This window comes from Cinclus cinclus, chromosome 28 (genome assembly GCF_963662255.1).
Source record: "Cinclus cinclus chromosome 28, bCinCin1.1, whole genome shotgun sequence".
Classification (NCBI taxonomy): Eukaryota; Metazoa; Chordata; class Aves; order Passeriformes; family Cinclidae; genus Cinclus; species Cinclus cinclus.
In genome coordinates this window covers 2,194,742-2,220,383 of record NC_085073.1, presented here as the reverse complement: position 1 = coordinate 2,220,383, position 25,642 = coordinate 2,194,742, and the positions used below count along the sequence as shown (strand labels likewise).

Sequence of the window (25,642 nt, the reverse complement as noted above, 5' to 3'; positions counted from 1 at the left end):
CGGCCTGCGGCTCTTCCCGTCCCTGCCGCCCCCAGCCCGCTCGTACTTTCGCCCCCCGCCCCGTGTGTTTTCCTCCTGCGAGGGCAGGCCCTCCTCTCCCGCCTGACCACCGTTCAGGGCCCGGATCTGCCTCCGGCTGCCCTGAGCCCCCCTCAGCCCCTCCCCAGTGCGGTAACCCCCGGGCTGTGTCGGTAGCACCCGGTGGAGCCCGCCCGTCCCTTGGCGCTGTGGCCGTGTGTGCCCAGCCCAGCCCGGGCCGCGGGCTGTCACCTCGCCCTTGCTCCAAGGGAGGGTTTGAAGGATCTTTGCAGCCGCAGCGGCTGAGAGCGATGCGGGTCGCTGCACACGGGGTGTTGGGGAGCTCTTCCCGAGGCCAGCCCCAGCTGCAGGAGGGCAGCGCTGTCCAGATCCCGTTCTTTGTCGCTCCAGGCACTCACTCTGCTCACGTGGTGCTGAGGTGTCAGCGCCCAATTCCAAACCTGCTGACAGCTCCCGGGCCGTTCGAGCCCTTCAGCAGCTGCCTGGATCGTCCTGGGACCTCTGGGGGGCTGTGGTCAGACTAGGGTCAGCTAGACCCCCGTCCCCGTGAGGGATCTGTGGGGCACAGAGCACTGCCAGGCTTCTCAAAGACAGCCTGGCACAAAAAAAACCCCACCCGTGAATCAGACAGTCATGGAATATCCTGAGTTGGAAGGGACCCATAAGGGTCAATAGTGAGCTATTGTTGGCCATTCTTCCAGCAACTCTTGTCATTTTATTTATACGCATTATTTGCTGTTCTGCTGATTTATTGGGAGAAAAAAGCCTTAATTCTTCTCCCTAGAGGAACCCTGATGGCTTTTCTTTTTGTCACAGCTTTTCTATTTCTGTTAGATATAATGGGATAATAATGGACAGTGTCTAATAATCTGAAGAAGAAATTGCCAAAACAAAGCCCTGCTTGTGTTTTTTATGCGCTTACTTAAGTTTGGGCTGCTCTCAAGTTTGGAAGAGGATTGAATATTGACGTCTCCTGGTTACCAGGCAATCTTACCACCACTACTAGTTTAGTTTAAAATAAAAGAAGCTTTCTCGTGGCTTTCACAGGCAGGTTATTGTTAGAAAGACAAATTTTTTTGCCAATTTCATTGTTCTTTTGAATTTTAAAAGCTCCCTAGAATGCTTTGGATGGTTCTTCAGATGATGTTATAATTATCTTTCAGTGTGCTGTTCCTGCATGTCTTCAGATATCTGTGAAGTGTCCATTTTGGAACTGTAATTGCTTATTTTGGCCTGCACCTGGTGGTGCTGTGCTTGATAACAGCTGGGTCTGAGTTTGGAGTTTGAAGTGGGGAAGGGAAAACCTCTGCATGCCCCTGGAAAGTGTGTGAGGCTCCCAGAGCTGGCTGCAAGGTTGATGTAAGCTGAGTGTAAAGGGCTAGGAAAATACCCTAGTGCCTTGCTAGACTTAGCCTGGGCATGTTAGAGACACAGGAGAAGCAGCCTGAATTTTGGGAGTAGGAGCTTATTTACAGTCATGGAATTGTTAAGGTTGGAAAAGTTCTCCAAGTTCATAAAATCCAACCTTCAACCATATTGGTCACCACTAAACCATGTTCTCCAGAGCCACATTCACATGTTGTTTGGACACTTGCAGGACTGGGGACTCCACCACTGCCCCAGGCAGTCCCTTCCAGTGCTTCACATCTTTTTCTGTGAAGAAATTTTTCTTAATATCCAGCCTAATCCACAGCACTTAGAGAAGAGTGGGGATTTTTGGTAAGTACAACCCACTGTGTGGGCCTGGTTTCTCAAGGGGAAGTTTCTTGTGAAAGAAGCAGCATCATGAGTCTGAGCTCCAGGCACTGCCTCCTGCTCCCTGCAGCCAGCACAGAGCCTGCTCCTGCCTCTTTCCCAAACTCTTGGCATCCAGCACATGGCACAGCTGGCATAACAGGGATCTATGAGTTCTGTCTCAGCACAGGGTTTGCCTCCAACCATTTTTTAATGTTGATTCTGTGTTGACTCCCACCTGCAGAGCTGCCTGCAGGTTGGGGGCCTTGAACAAGAGAAGGATGTGGAGCTGCTGGAGCCAGTCCAGAGGAGGCCGTGGAGATGCTCTAAGGGCTGGAGCCCCTCTGCTCTGGGGACAGGCTGGGAGAGCTGGGGGTGCTCACCTGCAGAAGAGAAGGCTCCAGGGAGACCTGAGAGCCCCTTGCAGGGCCTGAAGGGGCTCCAGGAGAGCTGGAGAGGGAATGGGGACAAGGGATGGAGGGACAGGACACAGGGAATGGCTTCCCACTGCCAGAGGGCAGGGCTGGATGGGATATTGGGAATTAGGAATTGTTCCCTGGGAGGGTGGGCAGGCCCTGGCACAGGGTGCCCAGAGCAGCTGTGGCTGCCCCTGGATCCCTGGCAGTGTCCCAGGCCAGGTTGGACATTGGGGTTGGATCAGCCTGGGACAGTGGAAGGTGTCCCTGCCATGGCAGGGGTGGCACTGGATGGGCTTCAAGGTCCCTTCCAACCCAGATCAGTCTGGGATTCTCTGATTCCCATTGAGAAATGGGAGATGAGCAATGGACCTGCTGCAGTCTCAGGCTTTTAGAGCAGTCTCCAGCTGATCACAAAATGTTCCTGATTACTGTAGGAGCAGGAGACACTTTTGCAGTTATTTTGCAGTGTTTGGCTCAGCTTCCTGGGAAGGATTCTGGTTGAAGTGCTCCTGCCATTTCCCTGCCTGCCTGAGACTCTTGTCCCCTGGAAGGATCTGTCGGATTTACACTAGAGGGTGTAGTAGCTCAGCCGGAACCAGGCAACCATCTTCTGGGAGCATGTTCTCCATCCCCCAGGGCTTGCTCCGTGCCAGGGGAACTGCCTGTCTTGTTTTGAAGTAGCCTCCTAACCATGCACATGGGCAGATCTGACCTATTTAATCACATCACTCCATAGAGAAGCTTTAAAAGCCTCAGTTTTTGCCAAGGCGGGTGGATTTATACACCAAGAGCTACAGCACAGATTGGTGTTTTCTGGGAGGGTGTCTAGAAAAAAAGGATAACATCTAAAGGAGCAGCCTGCTAAGCATATTGATTCGAGGCTGGGACTGGCTTTGATGTTTGAGGATCACTGGAGGATTGGCAGGAACCCCAAAACTCTTGGTGCAATTTTGTAGCTTTGAAAGGAGCTTTTGGAAATTGTGAGTGGAGCTGGCCCTGGCAGGTTCTGGGAGGGGGGACGTGTGAGATGAAGCAGAGAAGATGTGGAAAGAGGAATTAGTGGGATGTAGCACTGTTCCCCCTTTTTTTCTTTTTTGCCCACCCTCACCTCTGCAGACTTGCCAAGGTTCAGGTGTTAATACCATGATCCCTGTTTTTCATACACAGTGCTCGTGTGCTCCCAGGCACTGAGGGACAGTGGTGCAGAGCCCTCTATGCCCCTTGGAGATCTGCAGGAGCAGGAGGACTGAGTTTTCCCTGACTGCTGCTGTGATGTGTCAGGCATTCCTTTTCCTTCCTGTCTGGAAGCAGGTCCATAAATACAAACATGTAGAGTGAGGGGCACGTTTGAACTGGGATCTGAAGCATGGAATGCTTGGTGTGGGAAGCTATTCCCATGATTTATTGCTGGGATCTGCCTGTGTGGTAACAGATTGTGGGTGCCTTGGAGGTTTGTGAGAATTCTGTGCTGAGCACTGAGGCTGATGGAGTTTTCTGTCCAGGACTGGGAATCTGGAGATTGCAAATTCTCATCCTGACTTGGCTGAAGTGCTTTTTCCATCTCTGAGATGACTAAAACCCACCTGCTTCAGAGCAGGATGAAAAGATTATTGAATGTGTGTGAAGTGCTTTGAAAGCGTGCGCTCTAAGGAGGAGGGAAGAGCTGCCTTCAGTCCTAAAAGCGTCTTTTCAAGAGCTGTTGAGGGGAAAAATAGGTCTCTCTTTAAAGTCGAGATCCTGAGTATGCTGAAAGACATAAAAGAGGCATAATACAGCTCTTCATAAATATCTTAAGGTAGGCAGCCCTGGTTTGATGCTGTCAGGGGTGTTTTGAAGGTGGATGTTTTTGAACCCAGAGAGGAAAGCTGCTTCCAGTTCTGGAGCTCTGAGTTGTTTTGTCTGCACTGATCACAGAATCCTGGAATGTCCAGAGCTGGAATGGACTCACAGGGATCATTGAGTCCGGCCCCTGTCCCTGCCCAGACACCCCAGCAATCCCACCCTGAGCATCCCTGAGAGCGGTGTCCAAACGCTCCTGGAGCTCTGGCAGCCTTGGGGCCGGGACCATTCCCTGGGGAGCCTGGGCAGTGCCCAGCACCCTCGGGGGAAAGAAGAACCTTTCCCTGAGCTCCAGCCCAAGCCCTGACACAGCTCTGGTCACTCCCTCAGGTCCTGATCCTTGTGTTCTTGTGGGATGGGGAGAGCCAGCCAGATTTTCAGCACTCTGCCTGAAGTACTTTGTTCTGCAGTGGAGTGTACGGAGCTTCTCAGCAGTTTTCTGATGTGGTCCAAAGCTTGTGGAGCAGTTTTCTTGTTGTGTGGATTTTCTATGTTGGTGTACAAAGCTTTGCAGCTTAGACCTGGATCAAATCTGTGTAAGGTGTCAGGGACAGAGTTCTGCTGCTCTGTGTGATTGACACACTGAGCTGCTGCAACAGTTAGGCTCAGGTCAAGTGTGGAGAAATCCTTGGGTTTATCTCCCCAGCTTGAACCCTGGATCCTGTCACTGGTGCAGGGAGGCACTTCACTTCTCCCTTCTTCTACCAAAAAGCAGCGACACAGGATGATCCCCCCGAGGGTGCTGGGCACTGCCCAGGCTCCCCAGGGAATGGTCCCGGCCCCAAGGCTGCCAGAGCTCCAGGAGCGTTTGGACACCGCTCTCAGGGATGCTCAGGGTGGGATTGTTGGGGTGTCTGGGCAGGGACAGGGGCTGCACTGATGATCCCTGAGGGTCCCTTCCCACTCAGGATATTCTATGGTTCTGTGATACTTGGTAGAACCTAAAGAGGCTCTTTAAAAGTTAAAACCCAGCTTTAACCCCACATGTCAACACAGGGTCAGAGCCATTGTCAGGTTCCTCACGCAGCACTTTGCTGAGGGGCTGTCCCTGTTTGGTGGGAGCAGCCTCAGCACAGGCTGGGATTTAGAGCCTTGGTGTGACTCGCATTGCAGGCCATGTTCACGCTGGGTATAGAAGGGATGAAAAAAAGGCCTTTCCCAGTGCATTTTCTTTCCTGGAATTGATGTTGTGCAAGATCATCTCAGCAGAGAGCTTTTATTACTGTATTTGCTACAGCAGAAGTGGAAACCCATGAAGTGTTTTCAGTATCATTTTACTGACAGAGCAAAGCAGGTGTTCAGTGCTGGGTGCGCCAGTCCGTGAACTGGGAAGGGGCATCAATTCTGCTTTTTTCCCCCCACATTTGTGTTTAGAGAATATTTACCAAATTGCCACCATTGGATTTTATTTTTAACCAAGTTTTGAAATGAAGAGTGGAAAGTCAGTTGGTGGTGAGGTCGGGATGTATTATATTCAGCAGTTTGGGATTTGTGGTGATTTCCCTGCACTGTCAGTTGGGGCAGGTGTCCTTTGTGCTGGGATTTCAGTGTGGGTTCACAGGACACTTCCCATGTTTGGTCTTTCTGCGGCTGTGGGGACATTCCACCCCCAATCCGAGTCACCCCAGGTGGGGCAGTTCCAGATGTGTGAAGAGCAGGAGGTGGGAGCAGATCCCCGCCAGGCCAGCAGGACTCTGGGTTTGGCACAGCTGGAGTTGTGCCAGTGCTGGCGAGTCCTGGGCTCCTCTGTGTGATGTCTTCCCTGACATTTGAACACTTCCTCTAATTTATGTTTTTAATCTCCCAATTCCCTAATCCCGGGTTTCCCGGAGCGTGTTCCCGGTGCTGGGCGAGGCGGGTGTCTCACGTGGGTTTGGGCAGGCAGCGACAGGCAGGGCCAGGCTGTGTCCCAGCCCTGCCACCTCCTCCCTGCTGGCACAGAGAGAGCTGCAGGGGTCTGGGTCGGGCCGGGGGCACAGCACGGCCGCGGATGGATGTTCGGGGAACCACCAATGTGTGCAGCTCAGAGCAAGCCAACAGCAGCTGCAGGTGGGGAGTGGGGACAGGAAGAGGAGGAGGAGGAGGTCACAAACTCCCGCAAGGTGAGGGCAGCAGCGCTAGGAAGGAGGAACGGGTTCGGGAAGCCCTTGCGGACACCCTGAAGCCCAGCGAGCTGGGAGCACACGAGGGTGAAGGCGGGACTCGGGCAGGTCCTGCCCCGGCTCCCGCAAAGTGCTGTGTCAGCACCCGGCCACCGCGGGCTGCCCGCGGCCCCTGCCCCGCTGTCTCGGCAGCACCGGGAGGCTCCGGCATGAACAAATACCTGCAGTGTTTATTGACCCCGGGCAGCTCAGGTAACTCTTTTTGAAGTTTTTGGCGTCCTGCGGGGTGAGGTCGAGGTTTGGGGGGTGCGGCTGGGAAGGAGCAGCTGGAGAGAAGCGACTTCTCCAGGGAGGCTTTCACGTGTTCACCATTCATTGAACAGCAGCCCTGGGTCCTGGGGCATCTGCTGCTGGCATGTGGGGAGCCTGCAAGAAGCTCACATTGGCTTTGGTGGGTTTGGTTTACCAGGGTTTTAATTTCCATGTGGATTTTTGACTTTTATTGAAGAGAGGACTGGGCTGGTGGTGTTGGGTTCTGTGGTTAAAAGTGGCTGTGGAGCTGCAGGTGTCCGAGATCTAAAGGAGCTGCAGAGTTTTAATTCCAGATTTTGGATTGTTTAAAGCCAGACAGGTTTTAAAAACAACTTAAATTTTGCTTTTAGCCTTTCATACATCACAGCTGTACTATTTTAATGTAATGCAGCTTGAAAGGTGCTTTTCTTTAGCTTTTAACTTTGTTTTCCAAATGTCCAATTGAGATTAAGTTGAAATAGTTGGGTTTTGGTTGGGTTTTCTTTTTCTTTTTTCTTGTTTTAAGCGGGATTTTTTTTCACCTACACTAGTTAAAGAATAAGACAGGTGTTGAGAAGATAACTTATCTGGAGCATGCCAGAGAAAGGCTGGAAAATTAAGGACTAGTGGGTGTTGCTGCTTGTGACTGTACTGGTTGAAGTAAGTTTTCAAGGTGAAGTTGAATAGAGAGAAGTCACCAGAATACTTGAAATATTTAAATACTTTTTTTTTTCTTCTTTGAAAAGAAGATTTGTTCTGCTAATTGCATTTTTGAGTAGATCTTTAGTTTTATCCAGCACAGGCGATGTGGAAATTGTTGCCAGGCTTTTTTTCAGAGTAAAAGACAAGTCTCTATTAAGTTTGTTTTGTTTTGGTTTTTTCCCCAAACAGAATTTCCACTTTTCTTGCATTTTGAGGAGTAACTTTATTGTTAAAATGAGAGGGGGAATAGAATGATCTCCAAAGAACCCAAACATTGAATATCCAGATTGTCAAATGGTGAGACTCCTTCCAGCCTGTGCATGAGAGGCTGCGGGGTCAGGGTGTATTTTGGGTGCCAGTCTTTGTCCTCTGCCTGTCCTGGCCAATCCAACCAGTTGGGATTCTCACATTCTTTCCTAAGTTATGGGAGAAATGTGCCAGTGGTGTGATTTCCTCTTAGGAAAATGTATCACAGACCTTGATGCTCTTTGCTGTTTTAACCAGAGTGGGTGGGACTGTCGGTGATTCTGGCCACAGAGGGATGGGAATGATGGGTTTGTGCAGGCCAGCTCAGGGTATCCTGGCTTTTGCATCCCTGGTTTAAGTGGTCTTGCTGTGGGAGGCAGTGACTGTCCCAGGTGTCCTTGGGGACTCCCTGTGTGGCCACCAAGAGGGTGAAGCTGCCACATTCAGTGGCTTGAGGACCTTTGAGATTGTTGTTTTGCTGTACCAAAGACAAAACTGTGTGAAGTGTTGTCTTGAATAAATTGAGGAGATGGGTGCTGCGTCCCAGGTTGCTTTGTGGGATGTGCCCTGCTGAGTGAGTTGTTCTCTGATAACACTTCCAGCTCTGGAGAGACCCTCTGGAGCTGCTGCTGCTGGAATGAACCCACTTGGTCCTGCCTGTCTCAGGAGATCAGGACTTTGGACAAGGGATGGAGGGACAGGACACAGGCAATGGTTTCCACTGCCAGAGGGCAGGGCTGGATGGGATATTGGGAAGGAATTGTTCCCTGGGAGGGTGGGCAGGTCCTGGCACAGGGTGCCCAGAGCAGCTGTGGCTGTCCCTGGATCCCTGGAAGTGTCCAAGGCCAGGTCAAAGAGGGTTTGGAGCAACCTGGGATAGTGGAAGGTGTCCAGGAACGAGATTGGCTTTGATGTCCCTTCCAACCCAAACCGTTCCATGACTTTTCCCTGGGCTGAGGAAACAGCTCAGAGTACAGAACCGAGGTGGTATCTGGCTGCTCTTGTCCCTCGATATGACCCCCTCCCTGTGCTGTGTCACCCCTAGGGCTCAGCCCATGGGGGGACAGGTGGCCCCATTGGCCACAACACCTGGAGAAACCAGCACTGCCCCGCCTGGGCTCCAGCATGGCTAAAAATACCTCGAAGTGAGAGATGACTGTTCAGACTTTTTTTCAGCCTTGCTAATATCAGACTTTCTTTTCTCATATTTGCATCCTTTTTTTTTCCATTAAAGAAATGACTGTAGAGGTTCATGATGTACTTTGAGGCTGTGGCATTAAATACCTCCTCTGGAGGAACAAATATGAGGAGTGGGATGCCCAGGGATTCTTGTGCCTCTAATACCTCTCAAACCTTACTTCCTGGTGTTCCTTGACCAGCACAAAGTTATCTCTGCTTTTAACACTTAATTTTATAATTAGATTTACTTTTAAAAAACACAAAAAAAGAACAAACCAAATCCTTGGACTAGGGTTGAATTTAAAGCTGAAGAAATGTTTTTCTTAGCTCCCCATCCCTGCCCTTCTAACCTGTTTCCTCTGGGTGATTATTGGAAATGTACTATTTTAAATCTTAGTGTTAATTATTTCCAAGTGGTTGCATATTGTTAAATTAAGTGTTGAAATTTGCTTTGGGTCCCAGCAAATGAGCTCTGTGCCAAAACCTGCCATTTCTTGTGTGCTCTTTAATTCTGAAGAGTAGCAGAACTCAGGCTGCTGGTAATGCCTCTCTGAAAGATTTTGTTCTTGAGGAACCACTGTCCCTTCTGTGAAGTGTTAAATGAAAGGCTCAGAATGATTTTGCAGTGGTGATAATTTTTCTGCAATCACAGAGGCTGTCCCTTTGCTGACTGCTGGCACTGTAAACACAGTGAGCTCTTAAGCCAACAAAGCTGTTCTGATGACATGAAATAAAAATACCTTTATTTTGTCCTTTTCCAAAGAGTCTCCAAACAGCTTTCACCTTCCCCACCTCCCCATGAATGTACTTTTTGTTGCCAGCTGCAGGTGACCCAGGGGAATGGACCCAGCAGCAGCAGCAGAGCTTGAAAATCAAAGAGCTGTAAGATCACTGTGTCCAACAGTCGGCCCAGCCACCATGGTCACCACTAAACCACGTCCCCAGATGCCACATGCACAGGACTTTTGAACACTTGCAGGGACAGTGACTCCATCAGTGCCCTGGCAACCTGTGCCAGTGCCTGACAACCCTTTTCTGTGAAGAAATTTTGCCAATATCCAATCTAAATCTCCTCTAGCACAGCCTGAGGCCGTTCCCTCTGTTCCTGTCCCTGTTCCCTGGAGCACAGCCCGACCCCCCTGGCTGTCCCCTCCTGTCAGGGAGTTGTGCAGAGCCACAAGGGCCCCCCTGAGCCTCCTTTTCTCCAGGCTGAGCCCCTTTCCCAGCTCTCTCAGCCTCTCCTGGTGCTCCAGCCCCTTCTTCTGCTCTGTTCCTGTCTCTGGCCATGCTCCAGTCCCTCACTGTCCTTCCTTTGGGTTCGCTACAAGAAAACTTCAATGTCTTTTGACCCACGCTGGTCCCTCTGCAGCTTGGCCAGCACAGCCTTTTGTTTTGAAGTACTAATTGCTGTAAATTTGGAAGTTTCTAATTTTTGCAGCCTTTTTGTTGGGCAGCAGCAGCTGAGTAGGTCTGTTGGATCTGGAAGAAGCAGCTGTCATCCAGTTGTCCAGTGCAGCTGTGGCTGCTGCATCCCTGGAAGTGTCCAAGGTCGGATGGGCTTGGAGCAGCTTGGGATAGTGGAAGGTGTCCCTGCCCATGGCAGGGCCGGAACTGGATGAGCTTTAAGGTCCCTTCCAAACCAAACCATCCTAGGATTCTGTCTCCCACGTGCATTCAAGAGCTGAACTCCTTTTCCAAAACGTGCAGGTCTGCCTTGACCAATGCCTGCCACACATTTGGGCTTTTCTGTATTTAAAGAATCTTAGGTATGTGCTGTGGTAGGGCTGGGCAAAAAAAAAAAAAAAAAAAAAAAAAAAAAAAAAGAAGACTTTTCTCTGAAATGATTCACTGTAAAGTAAGTTTTACCTTCACACAGGTGACCTTGTCCTCCCACTCTTCTTTAATGTCAGCTTTGTTTACTGCCCTTGCCTGTTGCCCAAACTAGAAGGACCAGTGAGGAGTCTGGCTCAGGGAAGCTTTGTAATAATCCAGCTCCACCTTGGAACTGAGGCCTCGTGTCCCTCAACCAACATGACAGTAACCAGAAATAAAACCCATCAGCCTGGTTTATTTAGGTAGAATCTTGTTTTATGCTTTCATATTTTCTGTGCTGCAATGGCTGATTTAAGCACAGCTCAGTTGGGTGTGTTCTAAAGCAGTTCTGGGTTAAATAAAATGTTCACTAAGGTTCTACATAAAATATTAATAACTTGTTTTCTGTGATAGTGATGGTAACCTCACCTTTTGTTTCTCAGGGGGTTCTTTAATATGTCTGAGGTACATTAATTTATTAGAATACTTTGTAAGAAGTGTTTAGTTCACAATCCTGCAAGGAGTTGACATCTCAAGTCTCATTATCTCGTGATTCCTGAGGGTCAGAGCAGGCTCTGCTTTCCATCTCTCCAAAAAGATTCATTTCACTATGAGTGCCTCTCAGTCCTTTTGCTCCCTCAAGAGCTGCAGCGATCTGCTACATCAGAACAGCAAACCCCAGTGTAGCTCATCCTGTACACCCTGAGTGTCCAGGTTTCTGAAAGGAAAAGGAATAAAGGAAAACATGAAACAGACTCCTTTGAGTATCAGATCCCAGTGGCAGGGAGATCCTTCTCTTTCCTGGTTCCTGGGAGCTGAAAAGCTGCTTTGATTTCAGATAGCTGTTTGAACTTCTCTGGTTTGGAGACTTGTGTGTTTATGCCTCATCATATATATATATATATATATATATATATATATGTGTGTGTTTGTTTATGTGTTTTTGTATAAATAAAACCCCCTCCTGCTGTGTTTCTGCTGCATTATCTGCAGATGCCTTGTGGCCAGAGGGAATGGTGCTGATGGGCATCACGGAGCCACTCACACAAGTCTTTCATGGCCAGACAGCCTTTGATCAGCAGTACTGGAGAATCCATCAGGTTTCCCCCACACTTCCACCAGAGCTCTTTCTCTGCCCTGTCTCAAAGCCTGTGGCATGTCCTGAGGTTGTAATCTGTGTTTTCATCTGGCCATTCCAGCCACAGAAAATGTGCCTGGAGTTTTGTGCTAGAGATGAGCGGCAGATTCCGTGTCTGTGCTGGGGTTGCTCTTTGCTTTCCCTGATCCTGATATATTTAAAATAGTTTGGTTTTCTGCATAGTCAAAATGGCTTTTGTTTGGTTAGGGTTTGTTGCTTTTTTGGGGCAAATCTCTAGATCAGTCTCTGTGTTCTCTGTTTGCAGACCCTCTGATATTTAGCCTTGCATGAATTATCTGCCTTTCAGCTGTTCCCTAAAAGTATTTGTGATGAATTTTAGGTCTCAGTCCTGATTTAGAAGGTAATAGTTGACTCCTCCAGGCTTCAGTGCACTGGTCCTTTCTGCCAAGTGTGGAGCTGATGTTTCACACCGTGCTCAGAGCTGAGCTGCTGGCCACAGAGAGTTGTCTGCTCCTTATCACTTCTTACATCCCTAACATCCCTAACAATTCTGATAATCTGCACATATCCTTGCCTTGATGCTGCTGCTGTCTGCATTTGGGTTTGTTAATTTTTCTTTCCTTGTTACCTGCTTTCCTTCAAGGTTTCTAACCAGGAATTACTCTGTCCAGTGCCTGCTGCCCTGGTCTGTCACCTGCTCCCTCCCTCTGTCCCTGGCTGTGCTGGGTGACCAAGGGAGGAGCACACCCTGGGTTTGGAAATGCTCTTTGTGTCATCATTACAGCTCTCTGCAATAGCTGGAGGGGAACTGGTTCTAGAAATAGCAGCTTATTTCTCTTCCTCACGTTTCTGGCTCTGAACAGGGCTCAGGCCTGTGTAAGGTGGTGACATCACAGTGCCATTGCCCAGAGTCCCTGTTCAATCAGGAGTTTATTGGTTTGGAAAAAAACTTCACAAATCCAAAGAGATAAAAAATATTTTCTGAAACCGCTGCCTTTATTTTAACCCAGCCTCTTTCATTCTGCTTTCTTGGAGGCCAGTTCTGCCAATTGCTAGACAGATCCTTTTCATATTGCCAAAAGAAGCTGTGCACTCATGCATCCTCTCTAAAAAAATCCAAAGCTATCCCCCTCAGAAAAAACCCACCAAACCCCTCAGTCTTGCGAGAATCGCAGAAATGGCTCTTTTAACACTATCTGGTTCTGACTGTTAAAAGAAGCTCTCTCATCCCTCTTAGATCTGAGAGATTTTACATTTTCTGTTTTGTCTCTCTCTTATTGTTTGGTTTTTCTGCATATCCATGTTGGAGAGACAGTCTATCTCTTTTAATACTCTTTTAGTACTGTCCTTGTAGCATAGAACAAAGAGCTCCGCTGGAATGTCAGCATCCTGTGATAAAACAAGGATTGAGAACAGTTCAGAGTCAAAAAGAAGCTGTTGATGTTCCTGTAGCTTCTGTGGTTTGCTAAATGCAGCTGTCATTGTTGCAGTCCTGCAATAGTTTGGGTTGGGAGAGACTTTAAAACTCCTCCAGTGCCACCCCTGCCATGGCAGGGAAACCTTCCTCAATCCCAGGGTGCTCCAAGCCCCAATGTCCAACTTGGCCTTGGACACTGCCAGGGATCCAGGGGCAGCCACAGCTGCTCTGGGCACCCTGTGCCAGGGCCTCACCACCCTCCCAGGGAACAATTCCTAATTCCCAATATCCCATCCAGCCCTGCCCTCTGGCAGTGGAAGCCATTCCCTGTGTCCTGTCCCTCCCTCCCTTGTCCCCAGTTCCTCTCCAGCTCTCCTGGAACCCCTTCAGGCCCTGCAAGGGGCTCTCAGGTCTCCCTGGAGCCTTCTCTTCTGCAGGCTGGATGTGGAAGAGAGGCCATTGAAGGGACTTTTCTGAAAAGGAGAATGTGGAAAAGGGAAATGTTTTGGGTATTCAGTGTTCTTGTCGTGGTGGTTGCTCTGAGTGGCTGAGTTGTGTTTCTTGTTGTAGTTTTTCCTTCCTACCAGCAGCTCTCAATTTGTCAGTCCAGATCTGAGTGGTTTTCCTGCAGCTGCTGTGAGAAACACTGAGCCTTGAGGAATATTGGAGGGTTTTGGTGGGCTTTAGGTGTTGGCATTGGGAAGTGAGAACCCAATCCACAGTTTCTCCCTGGAATCCTCTTTCCTCCTTGGTGGCTTCATTGAATTAAGCTGTTGCACAGTCAGCTTCCCTTGGGCCTAATATAGTGATTATTCTTTGGTGCCCTGAAGAGTATTTCATTTATAGAGCTTTTCCATGAGTATTAAAAGCACTTTGTAAACAGATCTTTAGTCCTGGGAGTAGTGTGTACAGTCTGGTTCAGTCTAGGCCAGAGAACATCACTGGTGGCTTTTGGTATCCAATATTTATTTTTTCTGTGGTGCAAGAGTGTGGCTTTTGGTTGTGTCCTTCAGTGTTGGGGTTTGATCAGAGCAGACCTTAAAAAGACCTCTTTTAAATTTTACTTGAATTACTGTCAGTAAATGATTTTTTTCTCTTTCCAGAGAGAGGCTATGACCCCTACAACCCCGAGCTTCCCAGGCCCTTGCTGGAGGCAGAGGATGGCACTCTGGCTGACATTACAGATGTCACACCTGGAATTCTGGAGCTGGAGCTGGTCAACAAAGCCATTGAGGCTGTGAAGAATGAAGTGGAGAGGGAGCAGAAGAAGTATGAGGAGCTGCTGGAAACCACAAAGGAGTTTGGTGCTTCAGAGGGCTCCTCACTCATTTCAAGCACACCTGTGTCAGCTGCTGGGCCTCAGAATGATTCCTTTGCCTCCTTGGAGTATAATCCAGGGAGCTACAACTTCAATAATAACTCGGACTACAACCCTACTCCTCTGGCTACTGCTGGCAGGTCCAGTAAATACACTTTGGATTCCTCCCACTCCAAAGGGAGCTCACTGGAATATGTCCCCAAGGCTGTAGTGCAGAATAAAAAATACAGCAGCACTGTCACTAACAATAAATATGTGATTGATGACTCCAAACCTTCCACAGACTTGGAATACGACCCCCTTTCCAATTACTCTGCCAGGCTCTTGGGCAAAGCCACAACCAAGGGGTCCAAAAGGGAAAGGGCATCTGATTTTGAGGACTCTTATTCTCCATCACAGAAGAAGCTCTGCGAAGATCCTGATGATGATGAGGTGTTGGCCAAGTTCTCCTCCTCTGAAGATGAGGCTGAGGTGGAATATAAAACAGCTTCTGGTAGTTCACCCTCAAAAGCTGGTTCTGAGAGTGAGTCAAACCATGAGTTCTCCAGCAAAGAGAAGAGAACAAAAGTGGATGGCTCTACTTCCCAGGAGAGTGGAGAAGCAGCACAGAACAGGGAGGACCTTCCAAATTCACAGAAAAACCTTGCCAAGAACTCACCAGACAAGAACTCAAAAGCAGCAAAGTTGTCTTCTGGTAAGAGCAACAAGGAAATTGAAAATAAAAACAAAGACTCCAAAGACAAAACAAAAAGGAAGAAAACAGATGTTAGTAAAACACCAGGCCTCAGTGAGGCTGGGAAGAAGGAGAAAAATAAAAATGCAGACAAAGTGCTCAAGAAAGAAGAAAATTTAAAAACCAAGAATGAAGAGAAAAACTGCAAAGAAAAAAGTGTCAAAGTGAAAACAGATGGAAACTTGAAGAAACCTGAAAAACAGAAGTCAGAAAAAGTGGATGGGTGTAAGAAAGAAAAATCCAAGTCCACCACCAGCAGTTCAGGGAAAAGCAAGAGTGAGGGTATCACCAAGGGCACAGAGAAAGTGAGGAACAGCAAGAAGGACTCACAAAGCAAAACAGCTGATGTGAAAAACGGCAAGGAAAGCTCTGGCCGTAAAAACAAGGAGAAAGGGACCAAGACCTCCCGGGAGCAAAGGAAAAACAAGGTTAGTTCTACAGGACAAGGAGACCTGAAGAAGGGTCGGAAGCAGCGGAGTTTGAGTCACGTGGACCTGTTTGGAGATGAGAGTGGAGATGATGATGACAGAGGTCGGCCTTTGTCCTCCTCCTTACTTGAAGTGAGCTCTGACTCTGATGGGGCTGACTCTGGCTCAACCTCTGAGAGTGACAAGGACAGGACAAAGAAAGCGAAGCGCTCCAAGTTGTCCAAGTCATCATCATCTTCCTCAACATCTGATGACATTGATTATTCCATCCTTGAGAAAGATGTGGACTTCGAGTCAGATCCCATGGAGGAGTGTCTCAGGATCTTTAATGAATCTAAAGATGTGAAAACTGAAGACAAGGGAAGGCTGGGGAAGCAGGTAATGCTGGGTTGGGGGTGTTGGTTCTCTCCCCTCCAAAGGTGGAAGGATACTGGTTCCCTTTAGTGGTGTTGCTTATCAAGTAGCTGAAGAGGCAGACTCCATGTGTTGGAAGAATCTCTTCCTTGTCCTGACTGAGTGCTTGGAAGTGTTTGCACCTGAATTTATGTGCTGGATTGAAAGTGCTATGAAATGGGAGGGTTCCATTCCCTTTTGTGTGAATGGCTTTCAGCTTTCAAGGTTATCAATTACTTCTGTCTCCATCTGGCCTGAGAACCTTGGGGGTGTGGATGGCTGGAGAAAAGGCTGCAGGGAGTGAGTTTTGGGGGTTTCAAAGCCAATCTAAGGTTGGCAGTCTGGGCATTGCCTTCTTGTTGCAGCAGAGTTTAAGGAGCATGGGGCAGGTAGAACCTGGACAGAGTGTTGGCAAGTCCAGTATTTGTCAGAGACTTTGGAGACTCCCCAAATTCATCTTTCCTAGTCTAAATGCTTACTGCAAGGAGTTCTGGATTCCTTGTGGGTGTTGCAAGCAAGAAATCGAGGGTAAAATTTCTTCCAGTGGTACCAGGGGCTTCAGACTAAGGAGGTAAAAAGACAGAAGTTACTGTCTTTCTGTAAAGAAAATAGTTGAAGGGCACATAATCTGTAGCAGGAATTACTGATCACAGAATTCAGAAGGTGCTGAACCAGGGGCTGCCACTCACAGCAAATGGTTAATTGTGGCATGGAGTGACAAAGCTTAGCTTTGTGTGGCTCCTTTGCATCCCTGCACTGAGGTTTGGTTTCCTGCTCTTTTGGGAAAGAGGCTCACTGCAGCACAGGGATTCTTCTTCGGGCGATGGGTGTCTGTGGGATTGGTCATGTGGCATTTTTTTGGTTTATGGAATCATTTCCTAGATGGACCCGTTGTGGTTTGACACTGGCCAAACACCAGGCACCTACCAAAGTGGCTGCCTTGCCCTCCCCTGCTACTGCTGCACAGAGGAGAGAAAAAATTTAAATGAAGGATTCATGAGTTGAGATAAGAACCAGGAGAGAACACTCCAAGGGCAAAACAGACTCAACTTAGAGGTACAAAGTGAGTTTATTGCTAACAAAATCAGAGGAGGATAATGAGAAGTAAAATCCTTAAAAAAACCCAAACCTTTCACCCTCCCAGCCCCTCCCTCTTTCCCACTGACAGCACAAGGAGACAGGACATGGGAGTTTTGGTCATTTCATCACTGAGGTTTTCCTGTGCTGCTCTGGGTGAGGAGTCCTTCCCTGTGTGACCATGGGGTCTTTCCCATGGAAGAGACAGTTCTCCCTGAACTTCTCTGGCCTGGGTCCACTCTGACGAGCAGCAGTCCTGCCAAACCTGAGGGACATGAGTCCCTCTCACGGACTCACAGTCCTCCCAAAATTCTACAACATGAGTCCCTCCCATGGGCACACAGTCCTCCCAAAATTGCTGTGGTGTGGGTTCACTCTTCCACAGGGTGCAGTCATCCAAGAACAGGCTGCTTCAGCCTGGGAGCAGGGGTCCTCTTTCCACAGGGTCTTCCTCTGAGTCACAGCCTCCTCCAGGCATCCCTCTACTCTGGTATGGGCACCTCCCTCATGGGCTGGGGGTGGATCTCTGCATCCCCCATGGATCTCTGCATCCCTCCTGGATCCCCACGGGCTACAGGTGGATCTCTGCATCCCTGTGAATCCCCATAGGCTGCAGGGGCACAGCTGCTTCAGCATGATCATCCCCACAGGCTGCAGAGGAACCTCAGCTCTGGTCCCTGGAGCACCTCCTACCCCTCCTTCACTGACCTTGGTGTCTTCATGTCGTTTCCCAAACATGTTCTCACCTCCTTCTCTTCTCTAGCTGGAATTAAAACAACAAGCCCCATTTATTTTGATTTTCTTCTTAAATCTGTTATCGTGAGGCATTACCATCTCCTCTAATTGGTCCAGCCTTGACCAGCAGCATGTCCATCCTCAGAGCCATCAGGGATTGGCTCTGCTGGACATGGTGAAAGCTTCCAGCAGCTTCTCACAGCAGCCACCTCTGTGCTGCCCATTGCCCTCTGCTAGCAAGTACTCGCCATGCAAAACCAACAGCCCCGTGTTGTTTGGTTTCAGTAACGTGTCAGGGCTTGGGCTGGAGCTCAGGGAAAGGTTCTTCTTTCCCCCGAGGGTGCTGGGCACTGCCCAGGCTCCCCAGGGAATGGTCCCGGCCCCAAGGCTGCCAGAGCTCCAGGAGCGTTTGGACACCGCTCTCAGGGATGCTCAGGGTGGGATTGTTGGGGTGTCTGGGCAGGGACAGGGGCTGCACTGATGATCCCTGAGGGTCTCTTCCCACTCAGGACATTCCAGGATTTTGTGATTCCAGGAAGCTATGTGTAGGCAGTGTGGCACTTTTCCACCTGTGAGAATTGCATTGTGAGAGAGTTTATTAGGGATGTAAGTAAATTAACAGACTCTGGAGTTCACAAGGAGCCAAATGATTCAGGGTATAGTGTTCATCCAGAGTGCCCTTGTGGTGATGAACACAGGCTTACCCCAACTGGTGCCTGAGCTCATCCCTAAATCCAGCCTTGAGCTCTGTTGCTGAATTTCAGAGATTGTCAGGCTCATTTCAGAGTTTTGCCAGGAGTTGTTTTGGAAAACTGAAAACAAGATTATCTGGAGAGCAGCTGGAGTTTTGAAAAAGAAACTTGTGAAGTGTTTTGTATCAATTAACAACCGAGTTGAATTTCAAGCAGATTTCCAGGTGGTTCTCATTGTCCAGGAGCAGGTCTGAGGTGTCAGCTTGGAGTAGCTTTGGCTAGAGAGGTGCTTCTGCCTCCTGGTGTGTATCTGGATGTGACCTGGGTTGTGTCACCAGAGTCTTCCTGCAGTGACAACTGTGGATAAACCTGCAGAAAACATTTCTCTAATTGTGGGGTGGGGGCACTGTGGCAAACCAGGTGTTGAGCAGGTGTTAGCACCTGCCCAGGGCAGAAATGAGTCAGTTCCCAACTTCTTAAAAACACCAGACCACCCCAGACCCCCTGGAGTCTAAAAATGCCATGGGAGGTGAGGTGTGTGAGTGGCTGGCAGGGGAGGGCTGTTCAAGGCTCCTGTGGCAGGTAAGGCTGATCTTGCCCCATGTCAGCTCATGGAACTGCTGGGGTGGGAATGTCCTGCTGCTGTTCCTTGGCTTCCTTGGTGGCTCCTGGGCTCACAACAAGGTTCTTGTCAGTGGCCCAGCAGCTGACCACGTGCCCTAACCTGCCCCCTGCAAGGTTAACCCAAAAGCAGACTTTCCAAATCTCCCTCTTGGGAGGCATCTTCAAGTCTGTTCTCCTATTTTGTTTTGTTTTGTTTTCCAGCCATCCAAAGAGGAAGCAAATGAAGAAAAAACAGAAGATAATTTAACTACCTTGTTTCCTGGGCAAAAAAGAAGGATCTCTCATCTTGTCAAACAAGGAAATGTAAGTGCAGATTTAGCAGCAGATGTTTAGGTTGTTCCAGGTGAGGATTTTCTGTCCTGACCCGGGAAAAAGCTGCAGTCCCAGGGCCAGGCAGCAGTGTGGGAGTTGTTTGTGCTGGAATCAGTCTGTGGCAGTTTCATTTCCTCTCTTTCTAATTTCTCAAAAAAACACCCATGTTTGGGATCTGTTCAGAGTGGCAGCAAAACTCTAATAAACCTTCCTAAAACCAAGGGTAGGCTGGGAAGAATGAATGGGTTGTGCTCTTGGTAATCCTTTGAGATAGGTTGGGGTGTTCATTTTAGTCCAGTATAGCTTAATTCAGTGATTTCAATAAAAATTCACTGGACACAAGGTCACTCTGTGTCTGCTGGTATTTTTCTGTGCCTTGTGGATCTAAAAGATCCTGCAGGAATTTGGTCAGATGTTTAAAACCATTACTTACATCTGTTCTGAATCAGCCAAGATCTCAGCAGTATTTGCTTGGATACTCTTCTTCCCCAGTTGTGCAAATACAGAGGAGAAGAATGAAAACAAAACAAGAAAAAAACATGAAAGAAAAAGCAAGGAAGACATTCTGATTTTTTTATTCCTTACTTCTTGGGATTTTAATTCATGATTTTTTTTCTGAGGGTTTAATGTTTTTCCCTCCAGGTGCTGAGTACAGATTAGTTTTATGTTGCAGCAGGATAAGAGTGGAGGCTTGTGCACTAATTTGAACTGGGTAGTCCAAATTAATTGTTCTGCCTTTCCTCTCTGCCTAGGAAAGGTTTTTTGCCTTAATAATTTGAAGCCCTGGGGTCAATACAATGGGTTTTGTTTAACTACATATCTCCAGCCTGTTCATGTGGTTTGATAAGGGCCCTTTCTTCCAAAGTGAAGAGATAAGAGGCTGAAGCAAATGGCTTGGAAATTCATTAACTCAAATATTTATTGTAAAGAGGTGCCTTTTAGACATGTACAAATCTTTAAATATATTTTCTTAATGTGACAGCTGATCCCAAAATGCTTTCCAAAGATGGGAGCCCCAGCACAGCCTTTGCTTGGGCAAACAGAGCTGATCTGGTGTGCTCAGCTGCCAGGGCAGCTCCAGAACCTGCATTCCCTGGAGTATCTCAGCTCAGAGCAGCTCCCAGCTCCATCCAGGACGTGCTGTAACACCTGAACTGCCACTTTTCACCTCAGAACTGAGGCCTGTGCTTTGCTGTCTCCCTCCAAGTGGAATATTTGCTCAGTCTTGCTCATGATTTATAGCTCAAGGACTGAGCAGGAGAAGGGGAGGGAACTGAGTTCGGGGTTGGTTGCCAGGGGAAATGGGGGGCCAGAGGAATTGCAGGTGAGGCAGAAAATGAGTGGCCTGTCCTGCTTGGAAGTCTGTAATTATAATTTAATGTCTGACTGCACTCAGTTTGGTATCCAGAAGCTGCTGTCAGCATCAGAGGCCGGGAATGCAGGAGGTGCCAGCTTGCCCCAGGTGTTACACTGGGCCATCCTCCTCCAAGGAGATTTCAGGAGGGAACATCTGTTCCTCACATTTCAAAGGCTCTTAAGTAGAGTGGAGAAGTTTGTACTACTGCAGCTTCTCTTGCATTTCTGCTGCTAGGAAACTTCTCTCTTTGCTGACATCATTCCTGGCACTTTTCCTGCAAATCTAAATTTGGCCATCAAAGGAAACTTGTGTGGAACCTGTTTGTGCTGTAACAGCTGAGGCAGTGAGGTGCCTCCAGAAGTGGGCAGGGACAGAACCTCTTTGAAATTCAGACCTCAGTTTATGTAATGCTCTGATCCCATAAATACATATCTGTGAAGGCTTTTAAGCAGTTCCAGGGCTGCAGAGAGGTGGGAGCTGCTGTGGTACAGAGGTGGATGCAGGGGGTCCTCAGCAAGAGAGCAGTGGAGCTCAGTGTCCTGTGGCAGAGGGGAGTGGAGAATTGTTGTCACTTTTTCATGGCAGTAGAAAGCAAAGTAGGCAGCAGAGGGCTACGTTTGTGTGCTAGGGGAAGGCTGAGTGTGGATAGAGCCCAGGACTGGGCTGGGCACAGCCATGGGGAACATCACACCACTAAAAGCAGTTCATTAATACCACCTGATAATTGAGGAATGTGCCAGTGAGCTGGGATGCCTTCCCAGAGCGTGAATCATGAACGCCATGTTTGTTGAAGGATGACTCTTAATTATTTTGTTCTGGAGGACAGTTGGCATCTTGTCCTCTCAAAACCCTGTGCTCGCTAACAGAGGGGTTGAGGAGAAGAGACTTTCTGGGGTGAGTGGAAGGCAGGGGGTGTGGATGGAGCTGCTGGCCCTAAATGCTGTTTGTTTGTGCAGGCAGAGGCCCCGAGCAAGCCGGCAGTGCGGCCGTACCGTCCCCCCACGGCCCAGGAGGTGTGTTACCAGAGGATCCAGCTGGCTCAGCAGCAGGCAGCACAGCTGGTTGGGGCTGTTCAAAAGACCTCTCTCTGTTTGCCAGGAGAAAAGAGGAGGATTGCTCACGTGCCAAATGCAGCCCTCACCGCAGCAGCCAAGCAAAGTAAGCCAGGGTGGGGTTTGGAATCGCTGTCCTGTCCTCCCCCTGGGCAAAGGCACTGCCATGTGTTTGCATTTCTCTGGAGCACGTGTGAAGCTGTCAGGGGACGTGTAGGACCGGCCATGACTTGAATCTTTGCTGATAGTGTCCAGTGGAAGGTCATTCCACCCTGGTCTGAAAAGCAACAGGTCAGACATATAGAGCCTCATCTGTCTCACCTGGCCTCCCTCACTTCAGCCTTTCCTTTTTCTGTTTCTTTCTTGGTCTGTGTTTTCTCTTCATTTCCTCTTCCATTGAAAACTTTGGAGGTGGCAGGAGCAGGAGGGAAGTGCTAATGAATGCTCATTGCTGTCCCTTTGTAGTGGAAGGACTCAGAGCTGACGTTGACAGTGCTTTGCAGCTGAGTTACCTCTTTAAACTCTGCTGAGTCAGTCACCCCAAAACAAACCCAAATGAGACACGTTTCCTGGCAGAAGATTTCTTCATCCTTGCCTGCAAGGTGGTACAATTGCCCAATTTGTATCCCTTTGGAGACCTGGATTTGAGAAAATCACAGCTTGCAGCACTGGCCTTTGATAGTGAGTTCATTCTGGCAGCCCGAAGCCCAGTGGCAGGATTTGCACCTGAGTGTTTTGTGTTCCCTGCAGGCCTCGGGAGCAGTAAGGCGACTGTTGGTGGCAGGAGTGTCACACCTTCCAATGACTCTGAAGCCCCCACCCTTCCTCTGAAGCCTTGCACCTTGGCTGGGATGGCTTCCAAGACCACCAGCACCATCGTGCCCAAAAGGGTAGCACATGTTCCCTCCTTACAGGTAAGGGGAATTTGAATTCTTTCCTGTCATTCCCTGAGGAGGGTGGAATGTTTGATCCTGCTGTTCCAAACTTAGCACTCACTGAAAGTGGTGTTTTGATTATGTTGATTAAGTGGGTTTGTTTCTTCCTGTGGTTTTCCTGGATAGCATTGTATAAAAAATTAAACACTCAAGGGGTAGGAGCTTAAAAAGGTAGAAATACTTAAGTGCTGCTCTGATCTCTGTGAATATTGATTACTTGTCTCCAGTTTGAACCTTCTCTTGTGCTGACTGGCCTGGGTGTGTTTGGGCCAGGGGCTTGGAACCTCTCCTGCTCAAAAGCCAGGGATGGATTCATGGCCTTCCCAGGCTCTGTGGGGCCACACTGAGGCAGGTGTTTATGAGTAATGTCCCTCTGTGACCTAGATAGTAAAATGTGAGCACTGAACTTCATGCTGCTGCTGGTGTTCAAAGAAAAGATTCTTTTGTCTTAGTTAGTTTTTGTTTTGTTTCTCTTTACTGCCTGGCATCTCTGCCCAGCCTTTGGGTACCTTTGCTATGAGTTCCTTAGCAAAGTGCCAGGACAAGGGGGAATGGCTTCCACTGCCAGAGGGCAGGGTTAAATGGGATATTAGGAAGGAATTGTTCCCTGGGAGGGTGGTGAGGCCCTGGCACAGGGTGCCCAGAGCAGCTGTGGCTGCCCCTGGATCCCTGGAAGTGTCCAAGGCCAGGCTGGACACTGGGGCTTGGAGCAATCTGGGATAGTGCCCTGCCTGTGGCAGAGGGTGGGAATGGGATGATTTTTCAATACCCTTCCCACCCAAACCATTCCATGATTCTGTTAAATCTCTCCTTCCCATGAGCACTGGGAAGCTGTCACTTGCTAAGACAATTCAGAGCAGAATTCCTCCTGGAGCAGCCTGGGCATGGCATAAGGAACTGTTTGCTGGATTGGATGGCAGAATGTAGTTAGTGCCAGGACTTGATTGAAAACCCCTTTATTGATGATGTGTTGTGTCAAGATCTGTCATAACTTGCTCTGATTATTTCCCAAAGAGTGAAAAGTAATGTTTTTTCTTTCCCCACCCAAACTGCCACCATAGTAGCGTAGAACTTGAAGCTGATTAAAAATAAGAGAACTAGCTGAAAGGATAAAATACTTAGCAGAGTTACAGAGGTGCTTAAGGGTATCATATTAAAGATTGAGAATTTATGTATTTAATGAAGAGGACCAAATCTCCTTGAACAGGCAACAAAGGGAGAGTCTCTTGGGAAAATGAGCACTTTTCCCATTGAGATAGGACCAGTTGCTTCCCTTGGAGCAAGCTCACATCTTCCACAGAGCTGTTTTTATTGCAGATTGCAGCAGATGGTTTGGTTTAGGGATATATCTTGGGTGGGATGGAGAGCAACTGACAAGGCAATTGGGTGTTTTAGAGATAAATATATATTTTCCTCTCTGAGAAAAAGACAAGTATGCTGTGATGTGGGGTATGACGTGGTGTGAAATGGAAGACTGCAGTGGTGGGTCATAGCTTGGTCCAGCATGTATGTTTTGAAGAACATGCCATTAAATTGAAGGGGTAAATCCTTTTAGGAACATCATGATTGGCATTAAAAAAGGAAGAAAACCCCCAATCTGCAGGAATGCCCTAGGAAATGGGATGGGTTAAGTGACTGCCAGCCTGGCAGGAGTGGCCTCCTGTTCTCTGTTCACAGCCAGAGAATGAAACTTGTCTGTGGTGCCCATAACTGGTGTTGTGTGTTCATGGCTCCAATTCAGCCTGTGGTGCTTGGTGCCATCCAACATTGGATCTGTCACTGGGAATGTCAGCATGCCCTGCTCTGGAATGCCTGTGTGTGTGACTAATGCCCCTGGAGTCCTTGGATCCTGGCTGACTTCAGAGTGAAATACAGCTGTTTTCTAAAGGAGTTAAAGCACTGAGGGTGGTGAAGCCTCAAGTGGTATTTTTAGTACCAGAAGTGCTGCGTGTTAAATTTGGCTTTGGGCAGATTTTCAGAAAGGAAGTCACCCCATGATTAATAATAGGAATTGGGAGAGTCTCAGAGCAACCTCCTAGAGCCTGACCAGCCTCTTTCTCTCTCTCTGTCTCACCTCCAGAGCACCACTTTACAGAGGCCTGTTATTCCCACAGAATTTGGTGCTAAAGTCCCAACCAACATTCGTCAGAGGTATCTCAATCTCTTCATTGATGAGTGCCTGAAATTCTGTTCCTCCTCTCAGGAAGCCTTTGACAAGGTCTGTACAGGTCCCTGCTTCTCAGGAATAAAGTTTTCATCAGGGAATGACATCCTCTGCGTTGGCCAAGACCTTCTAAAATGATAGCAGATCCAGAAAACTGGATTGGATTTATGCTTGCAGAAACTTGGGGGTGGGAACTAGATGATCTTCAAGGTCCCTTCCAAGCCAAACCCTGATTCTGTGAAAACTCCCCTATATACCAACAGTTCAGTTGAGAAAATTAGCATTAAATATTACCAGACTGGACAACAGAAAGTGTCATTCCAATGGGGGCTTCCAGTAGGAAATCCCATCTTTCCATTTATTTGGAAACCTTGCCTGATTCCTTTAATAACTCCAGGAGAGGAGTGTCCATTGTGTTCAAAGACCTTTTGCTCTGGTGCAGCCAGAAACACCTCCTGGAATCAAAGTGTTGAGCACAGGGAAGTGTTTGGGATAGATGTAATTGGTTAGGAATTGATTTCCTTGCTGCTTCTGAAGGCTTTTAAGGAGATTTTTAAGGAGCCTTCTAGCAGTAAGGACAGTATAGTAGGATTTCCAAAAGCAGAATTGAGGAGGTAATCCATTTTATTGGAAAAGCTTGGCCATTAGTTGGGTACATGTGGGACATTGTGTGGTGTATTCCAATACAAAGCAGACACCACGAGGATTTCTTTTGTGGTATTCCACCTTCCCAACTTCCTGTTGCATCCAAGGAGTCACCATTTGCCAAACCTCCTTTTCTTACCAGTTAAGATCTTGCACTGCACCCAAGTGGGGAAAGCAGCTTTTTCCAGGTAGTTCCAAGAACAAGAATCAAGAATTCCTTGATGGAAACATGCAAGGGTTAGATCTTCCTGGGAACAAGAGCAGCTCTGGAATACTTAAGCCAAGGTGGCAGCAGACT

At 48.4% G+C, this 25,642-nt stretch overlaps 1 protein-coding gene across 1 annotated transcript in view; it reads left to right on the top strand.

The window, feature by feature from the left end:
• REXO1 (RNA exonuclease 1 homolog) overlaps positions 1-25,642 on the top strand; it is a 43,620-nt gene that overhangs the window by 332 nt on the left and 17,646 nt on the right. The window contains exons 2-6 of the mRNA XM_062509978.1: positions 13,983-15,736; positions 19,081-19,182; positions 21,505-21,706; positions 22,351-22,514; positions 24,616-24,753. Of these exons, the coding sequence (XP_062365962.1) occupies positions 13,983-15,736; positions 19,081-19,182; positions 21,505-21,706; positions 22,351-22,514; positions 24,616-24,753 (2,360 nt within the window). The remainder of the gene's footprint in view (positions 1-13,982; positions 15,737-19,080; positions 19,183-21,504; positions 21,707-22,350; positions 22,515-24,615; positions 24,754-25,642) is intronic.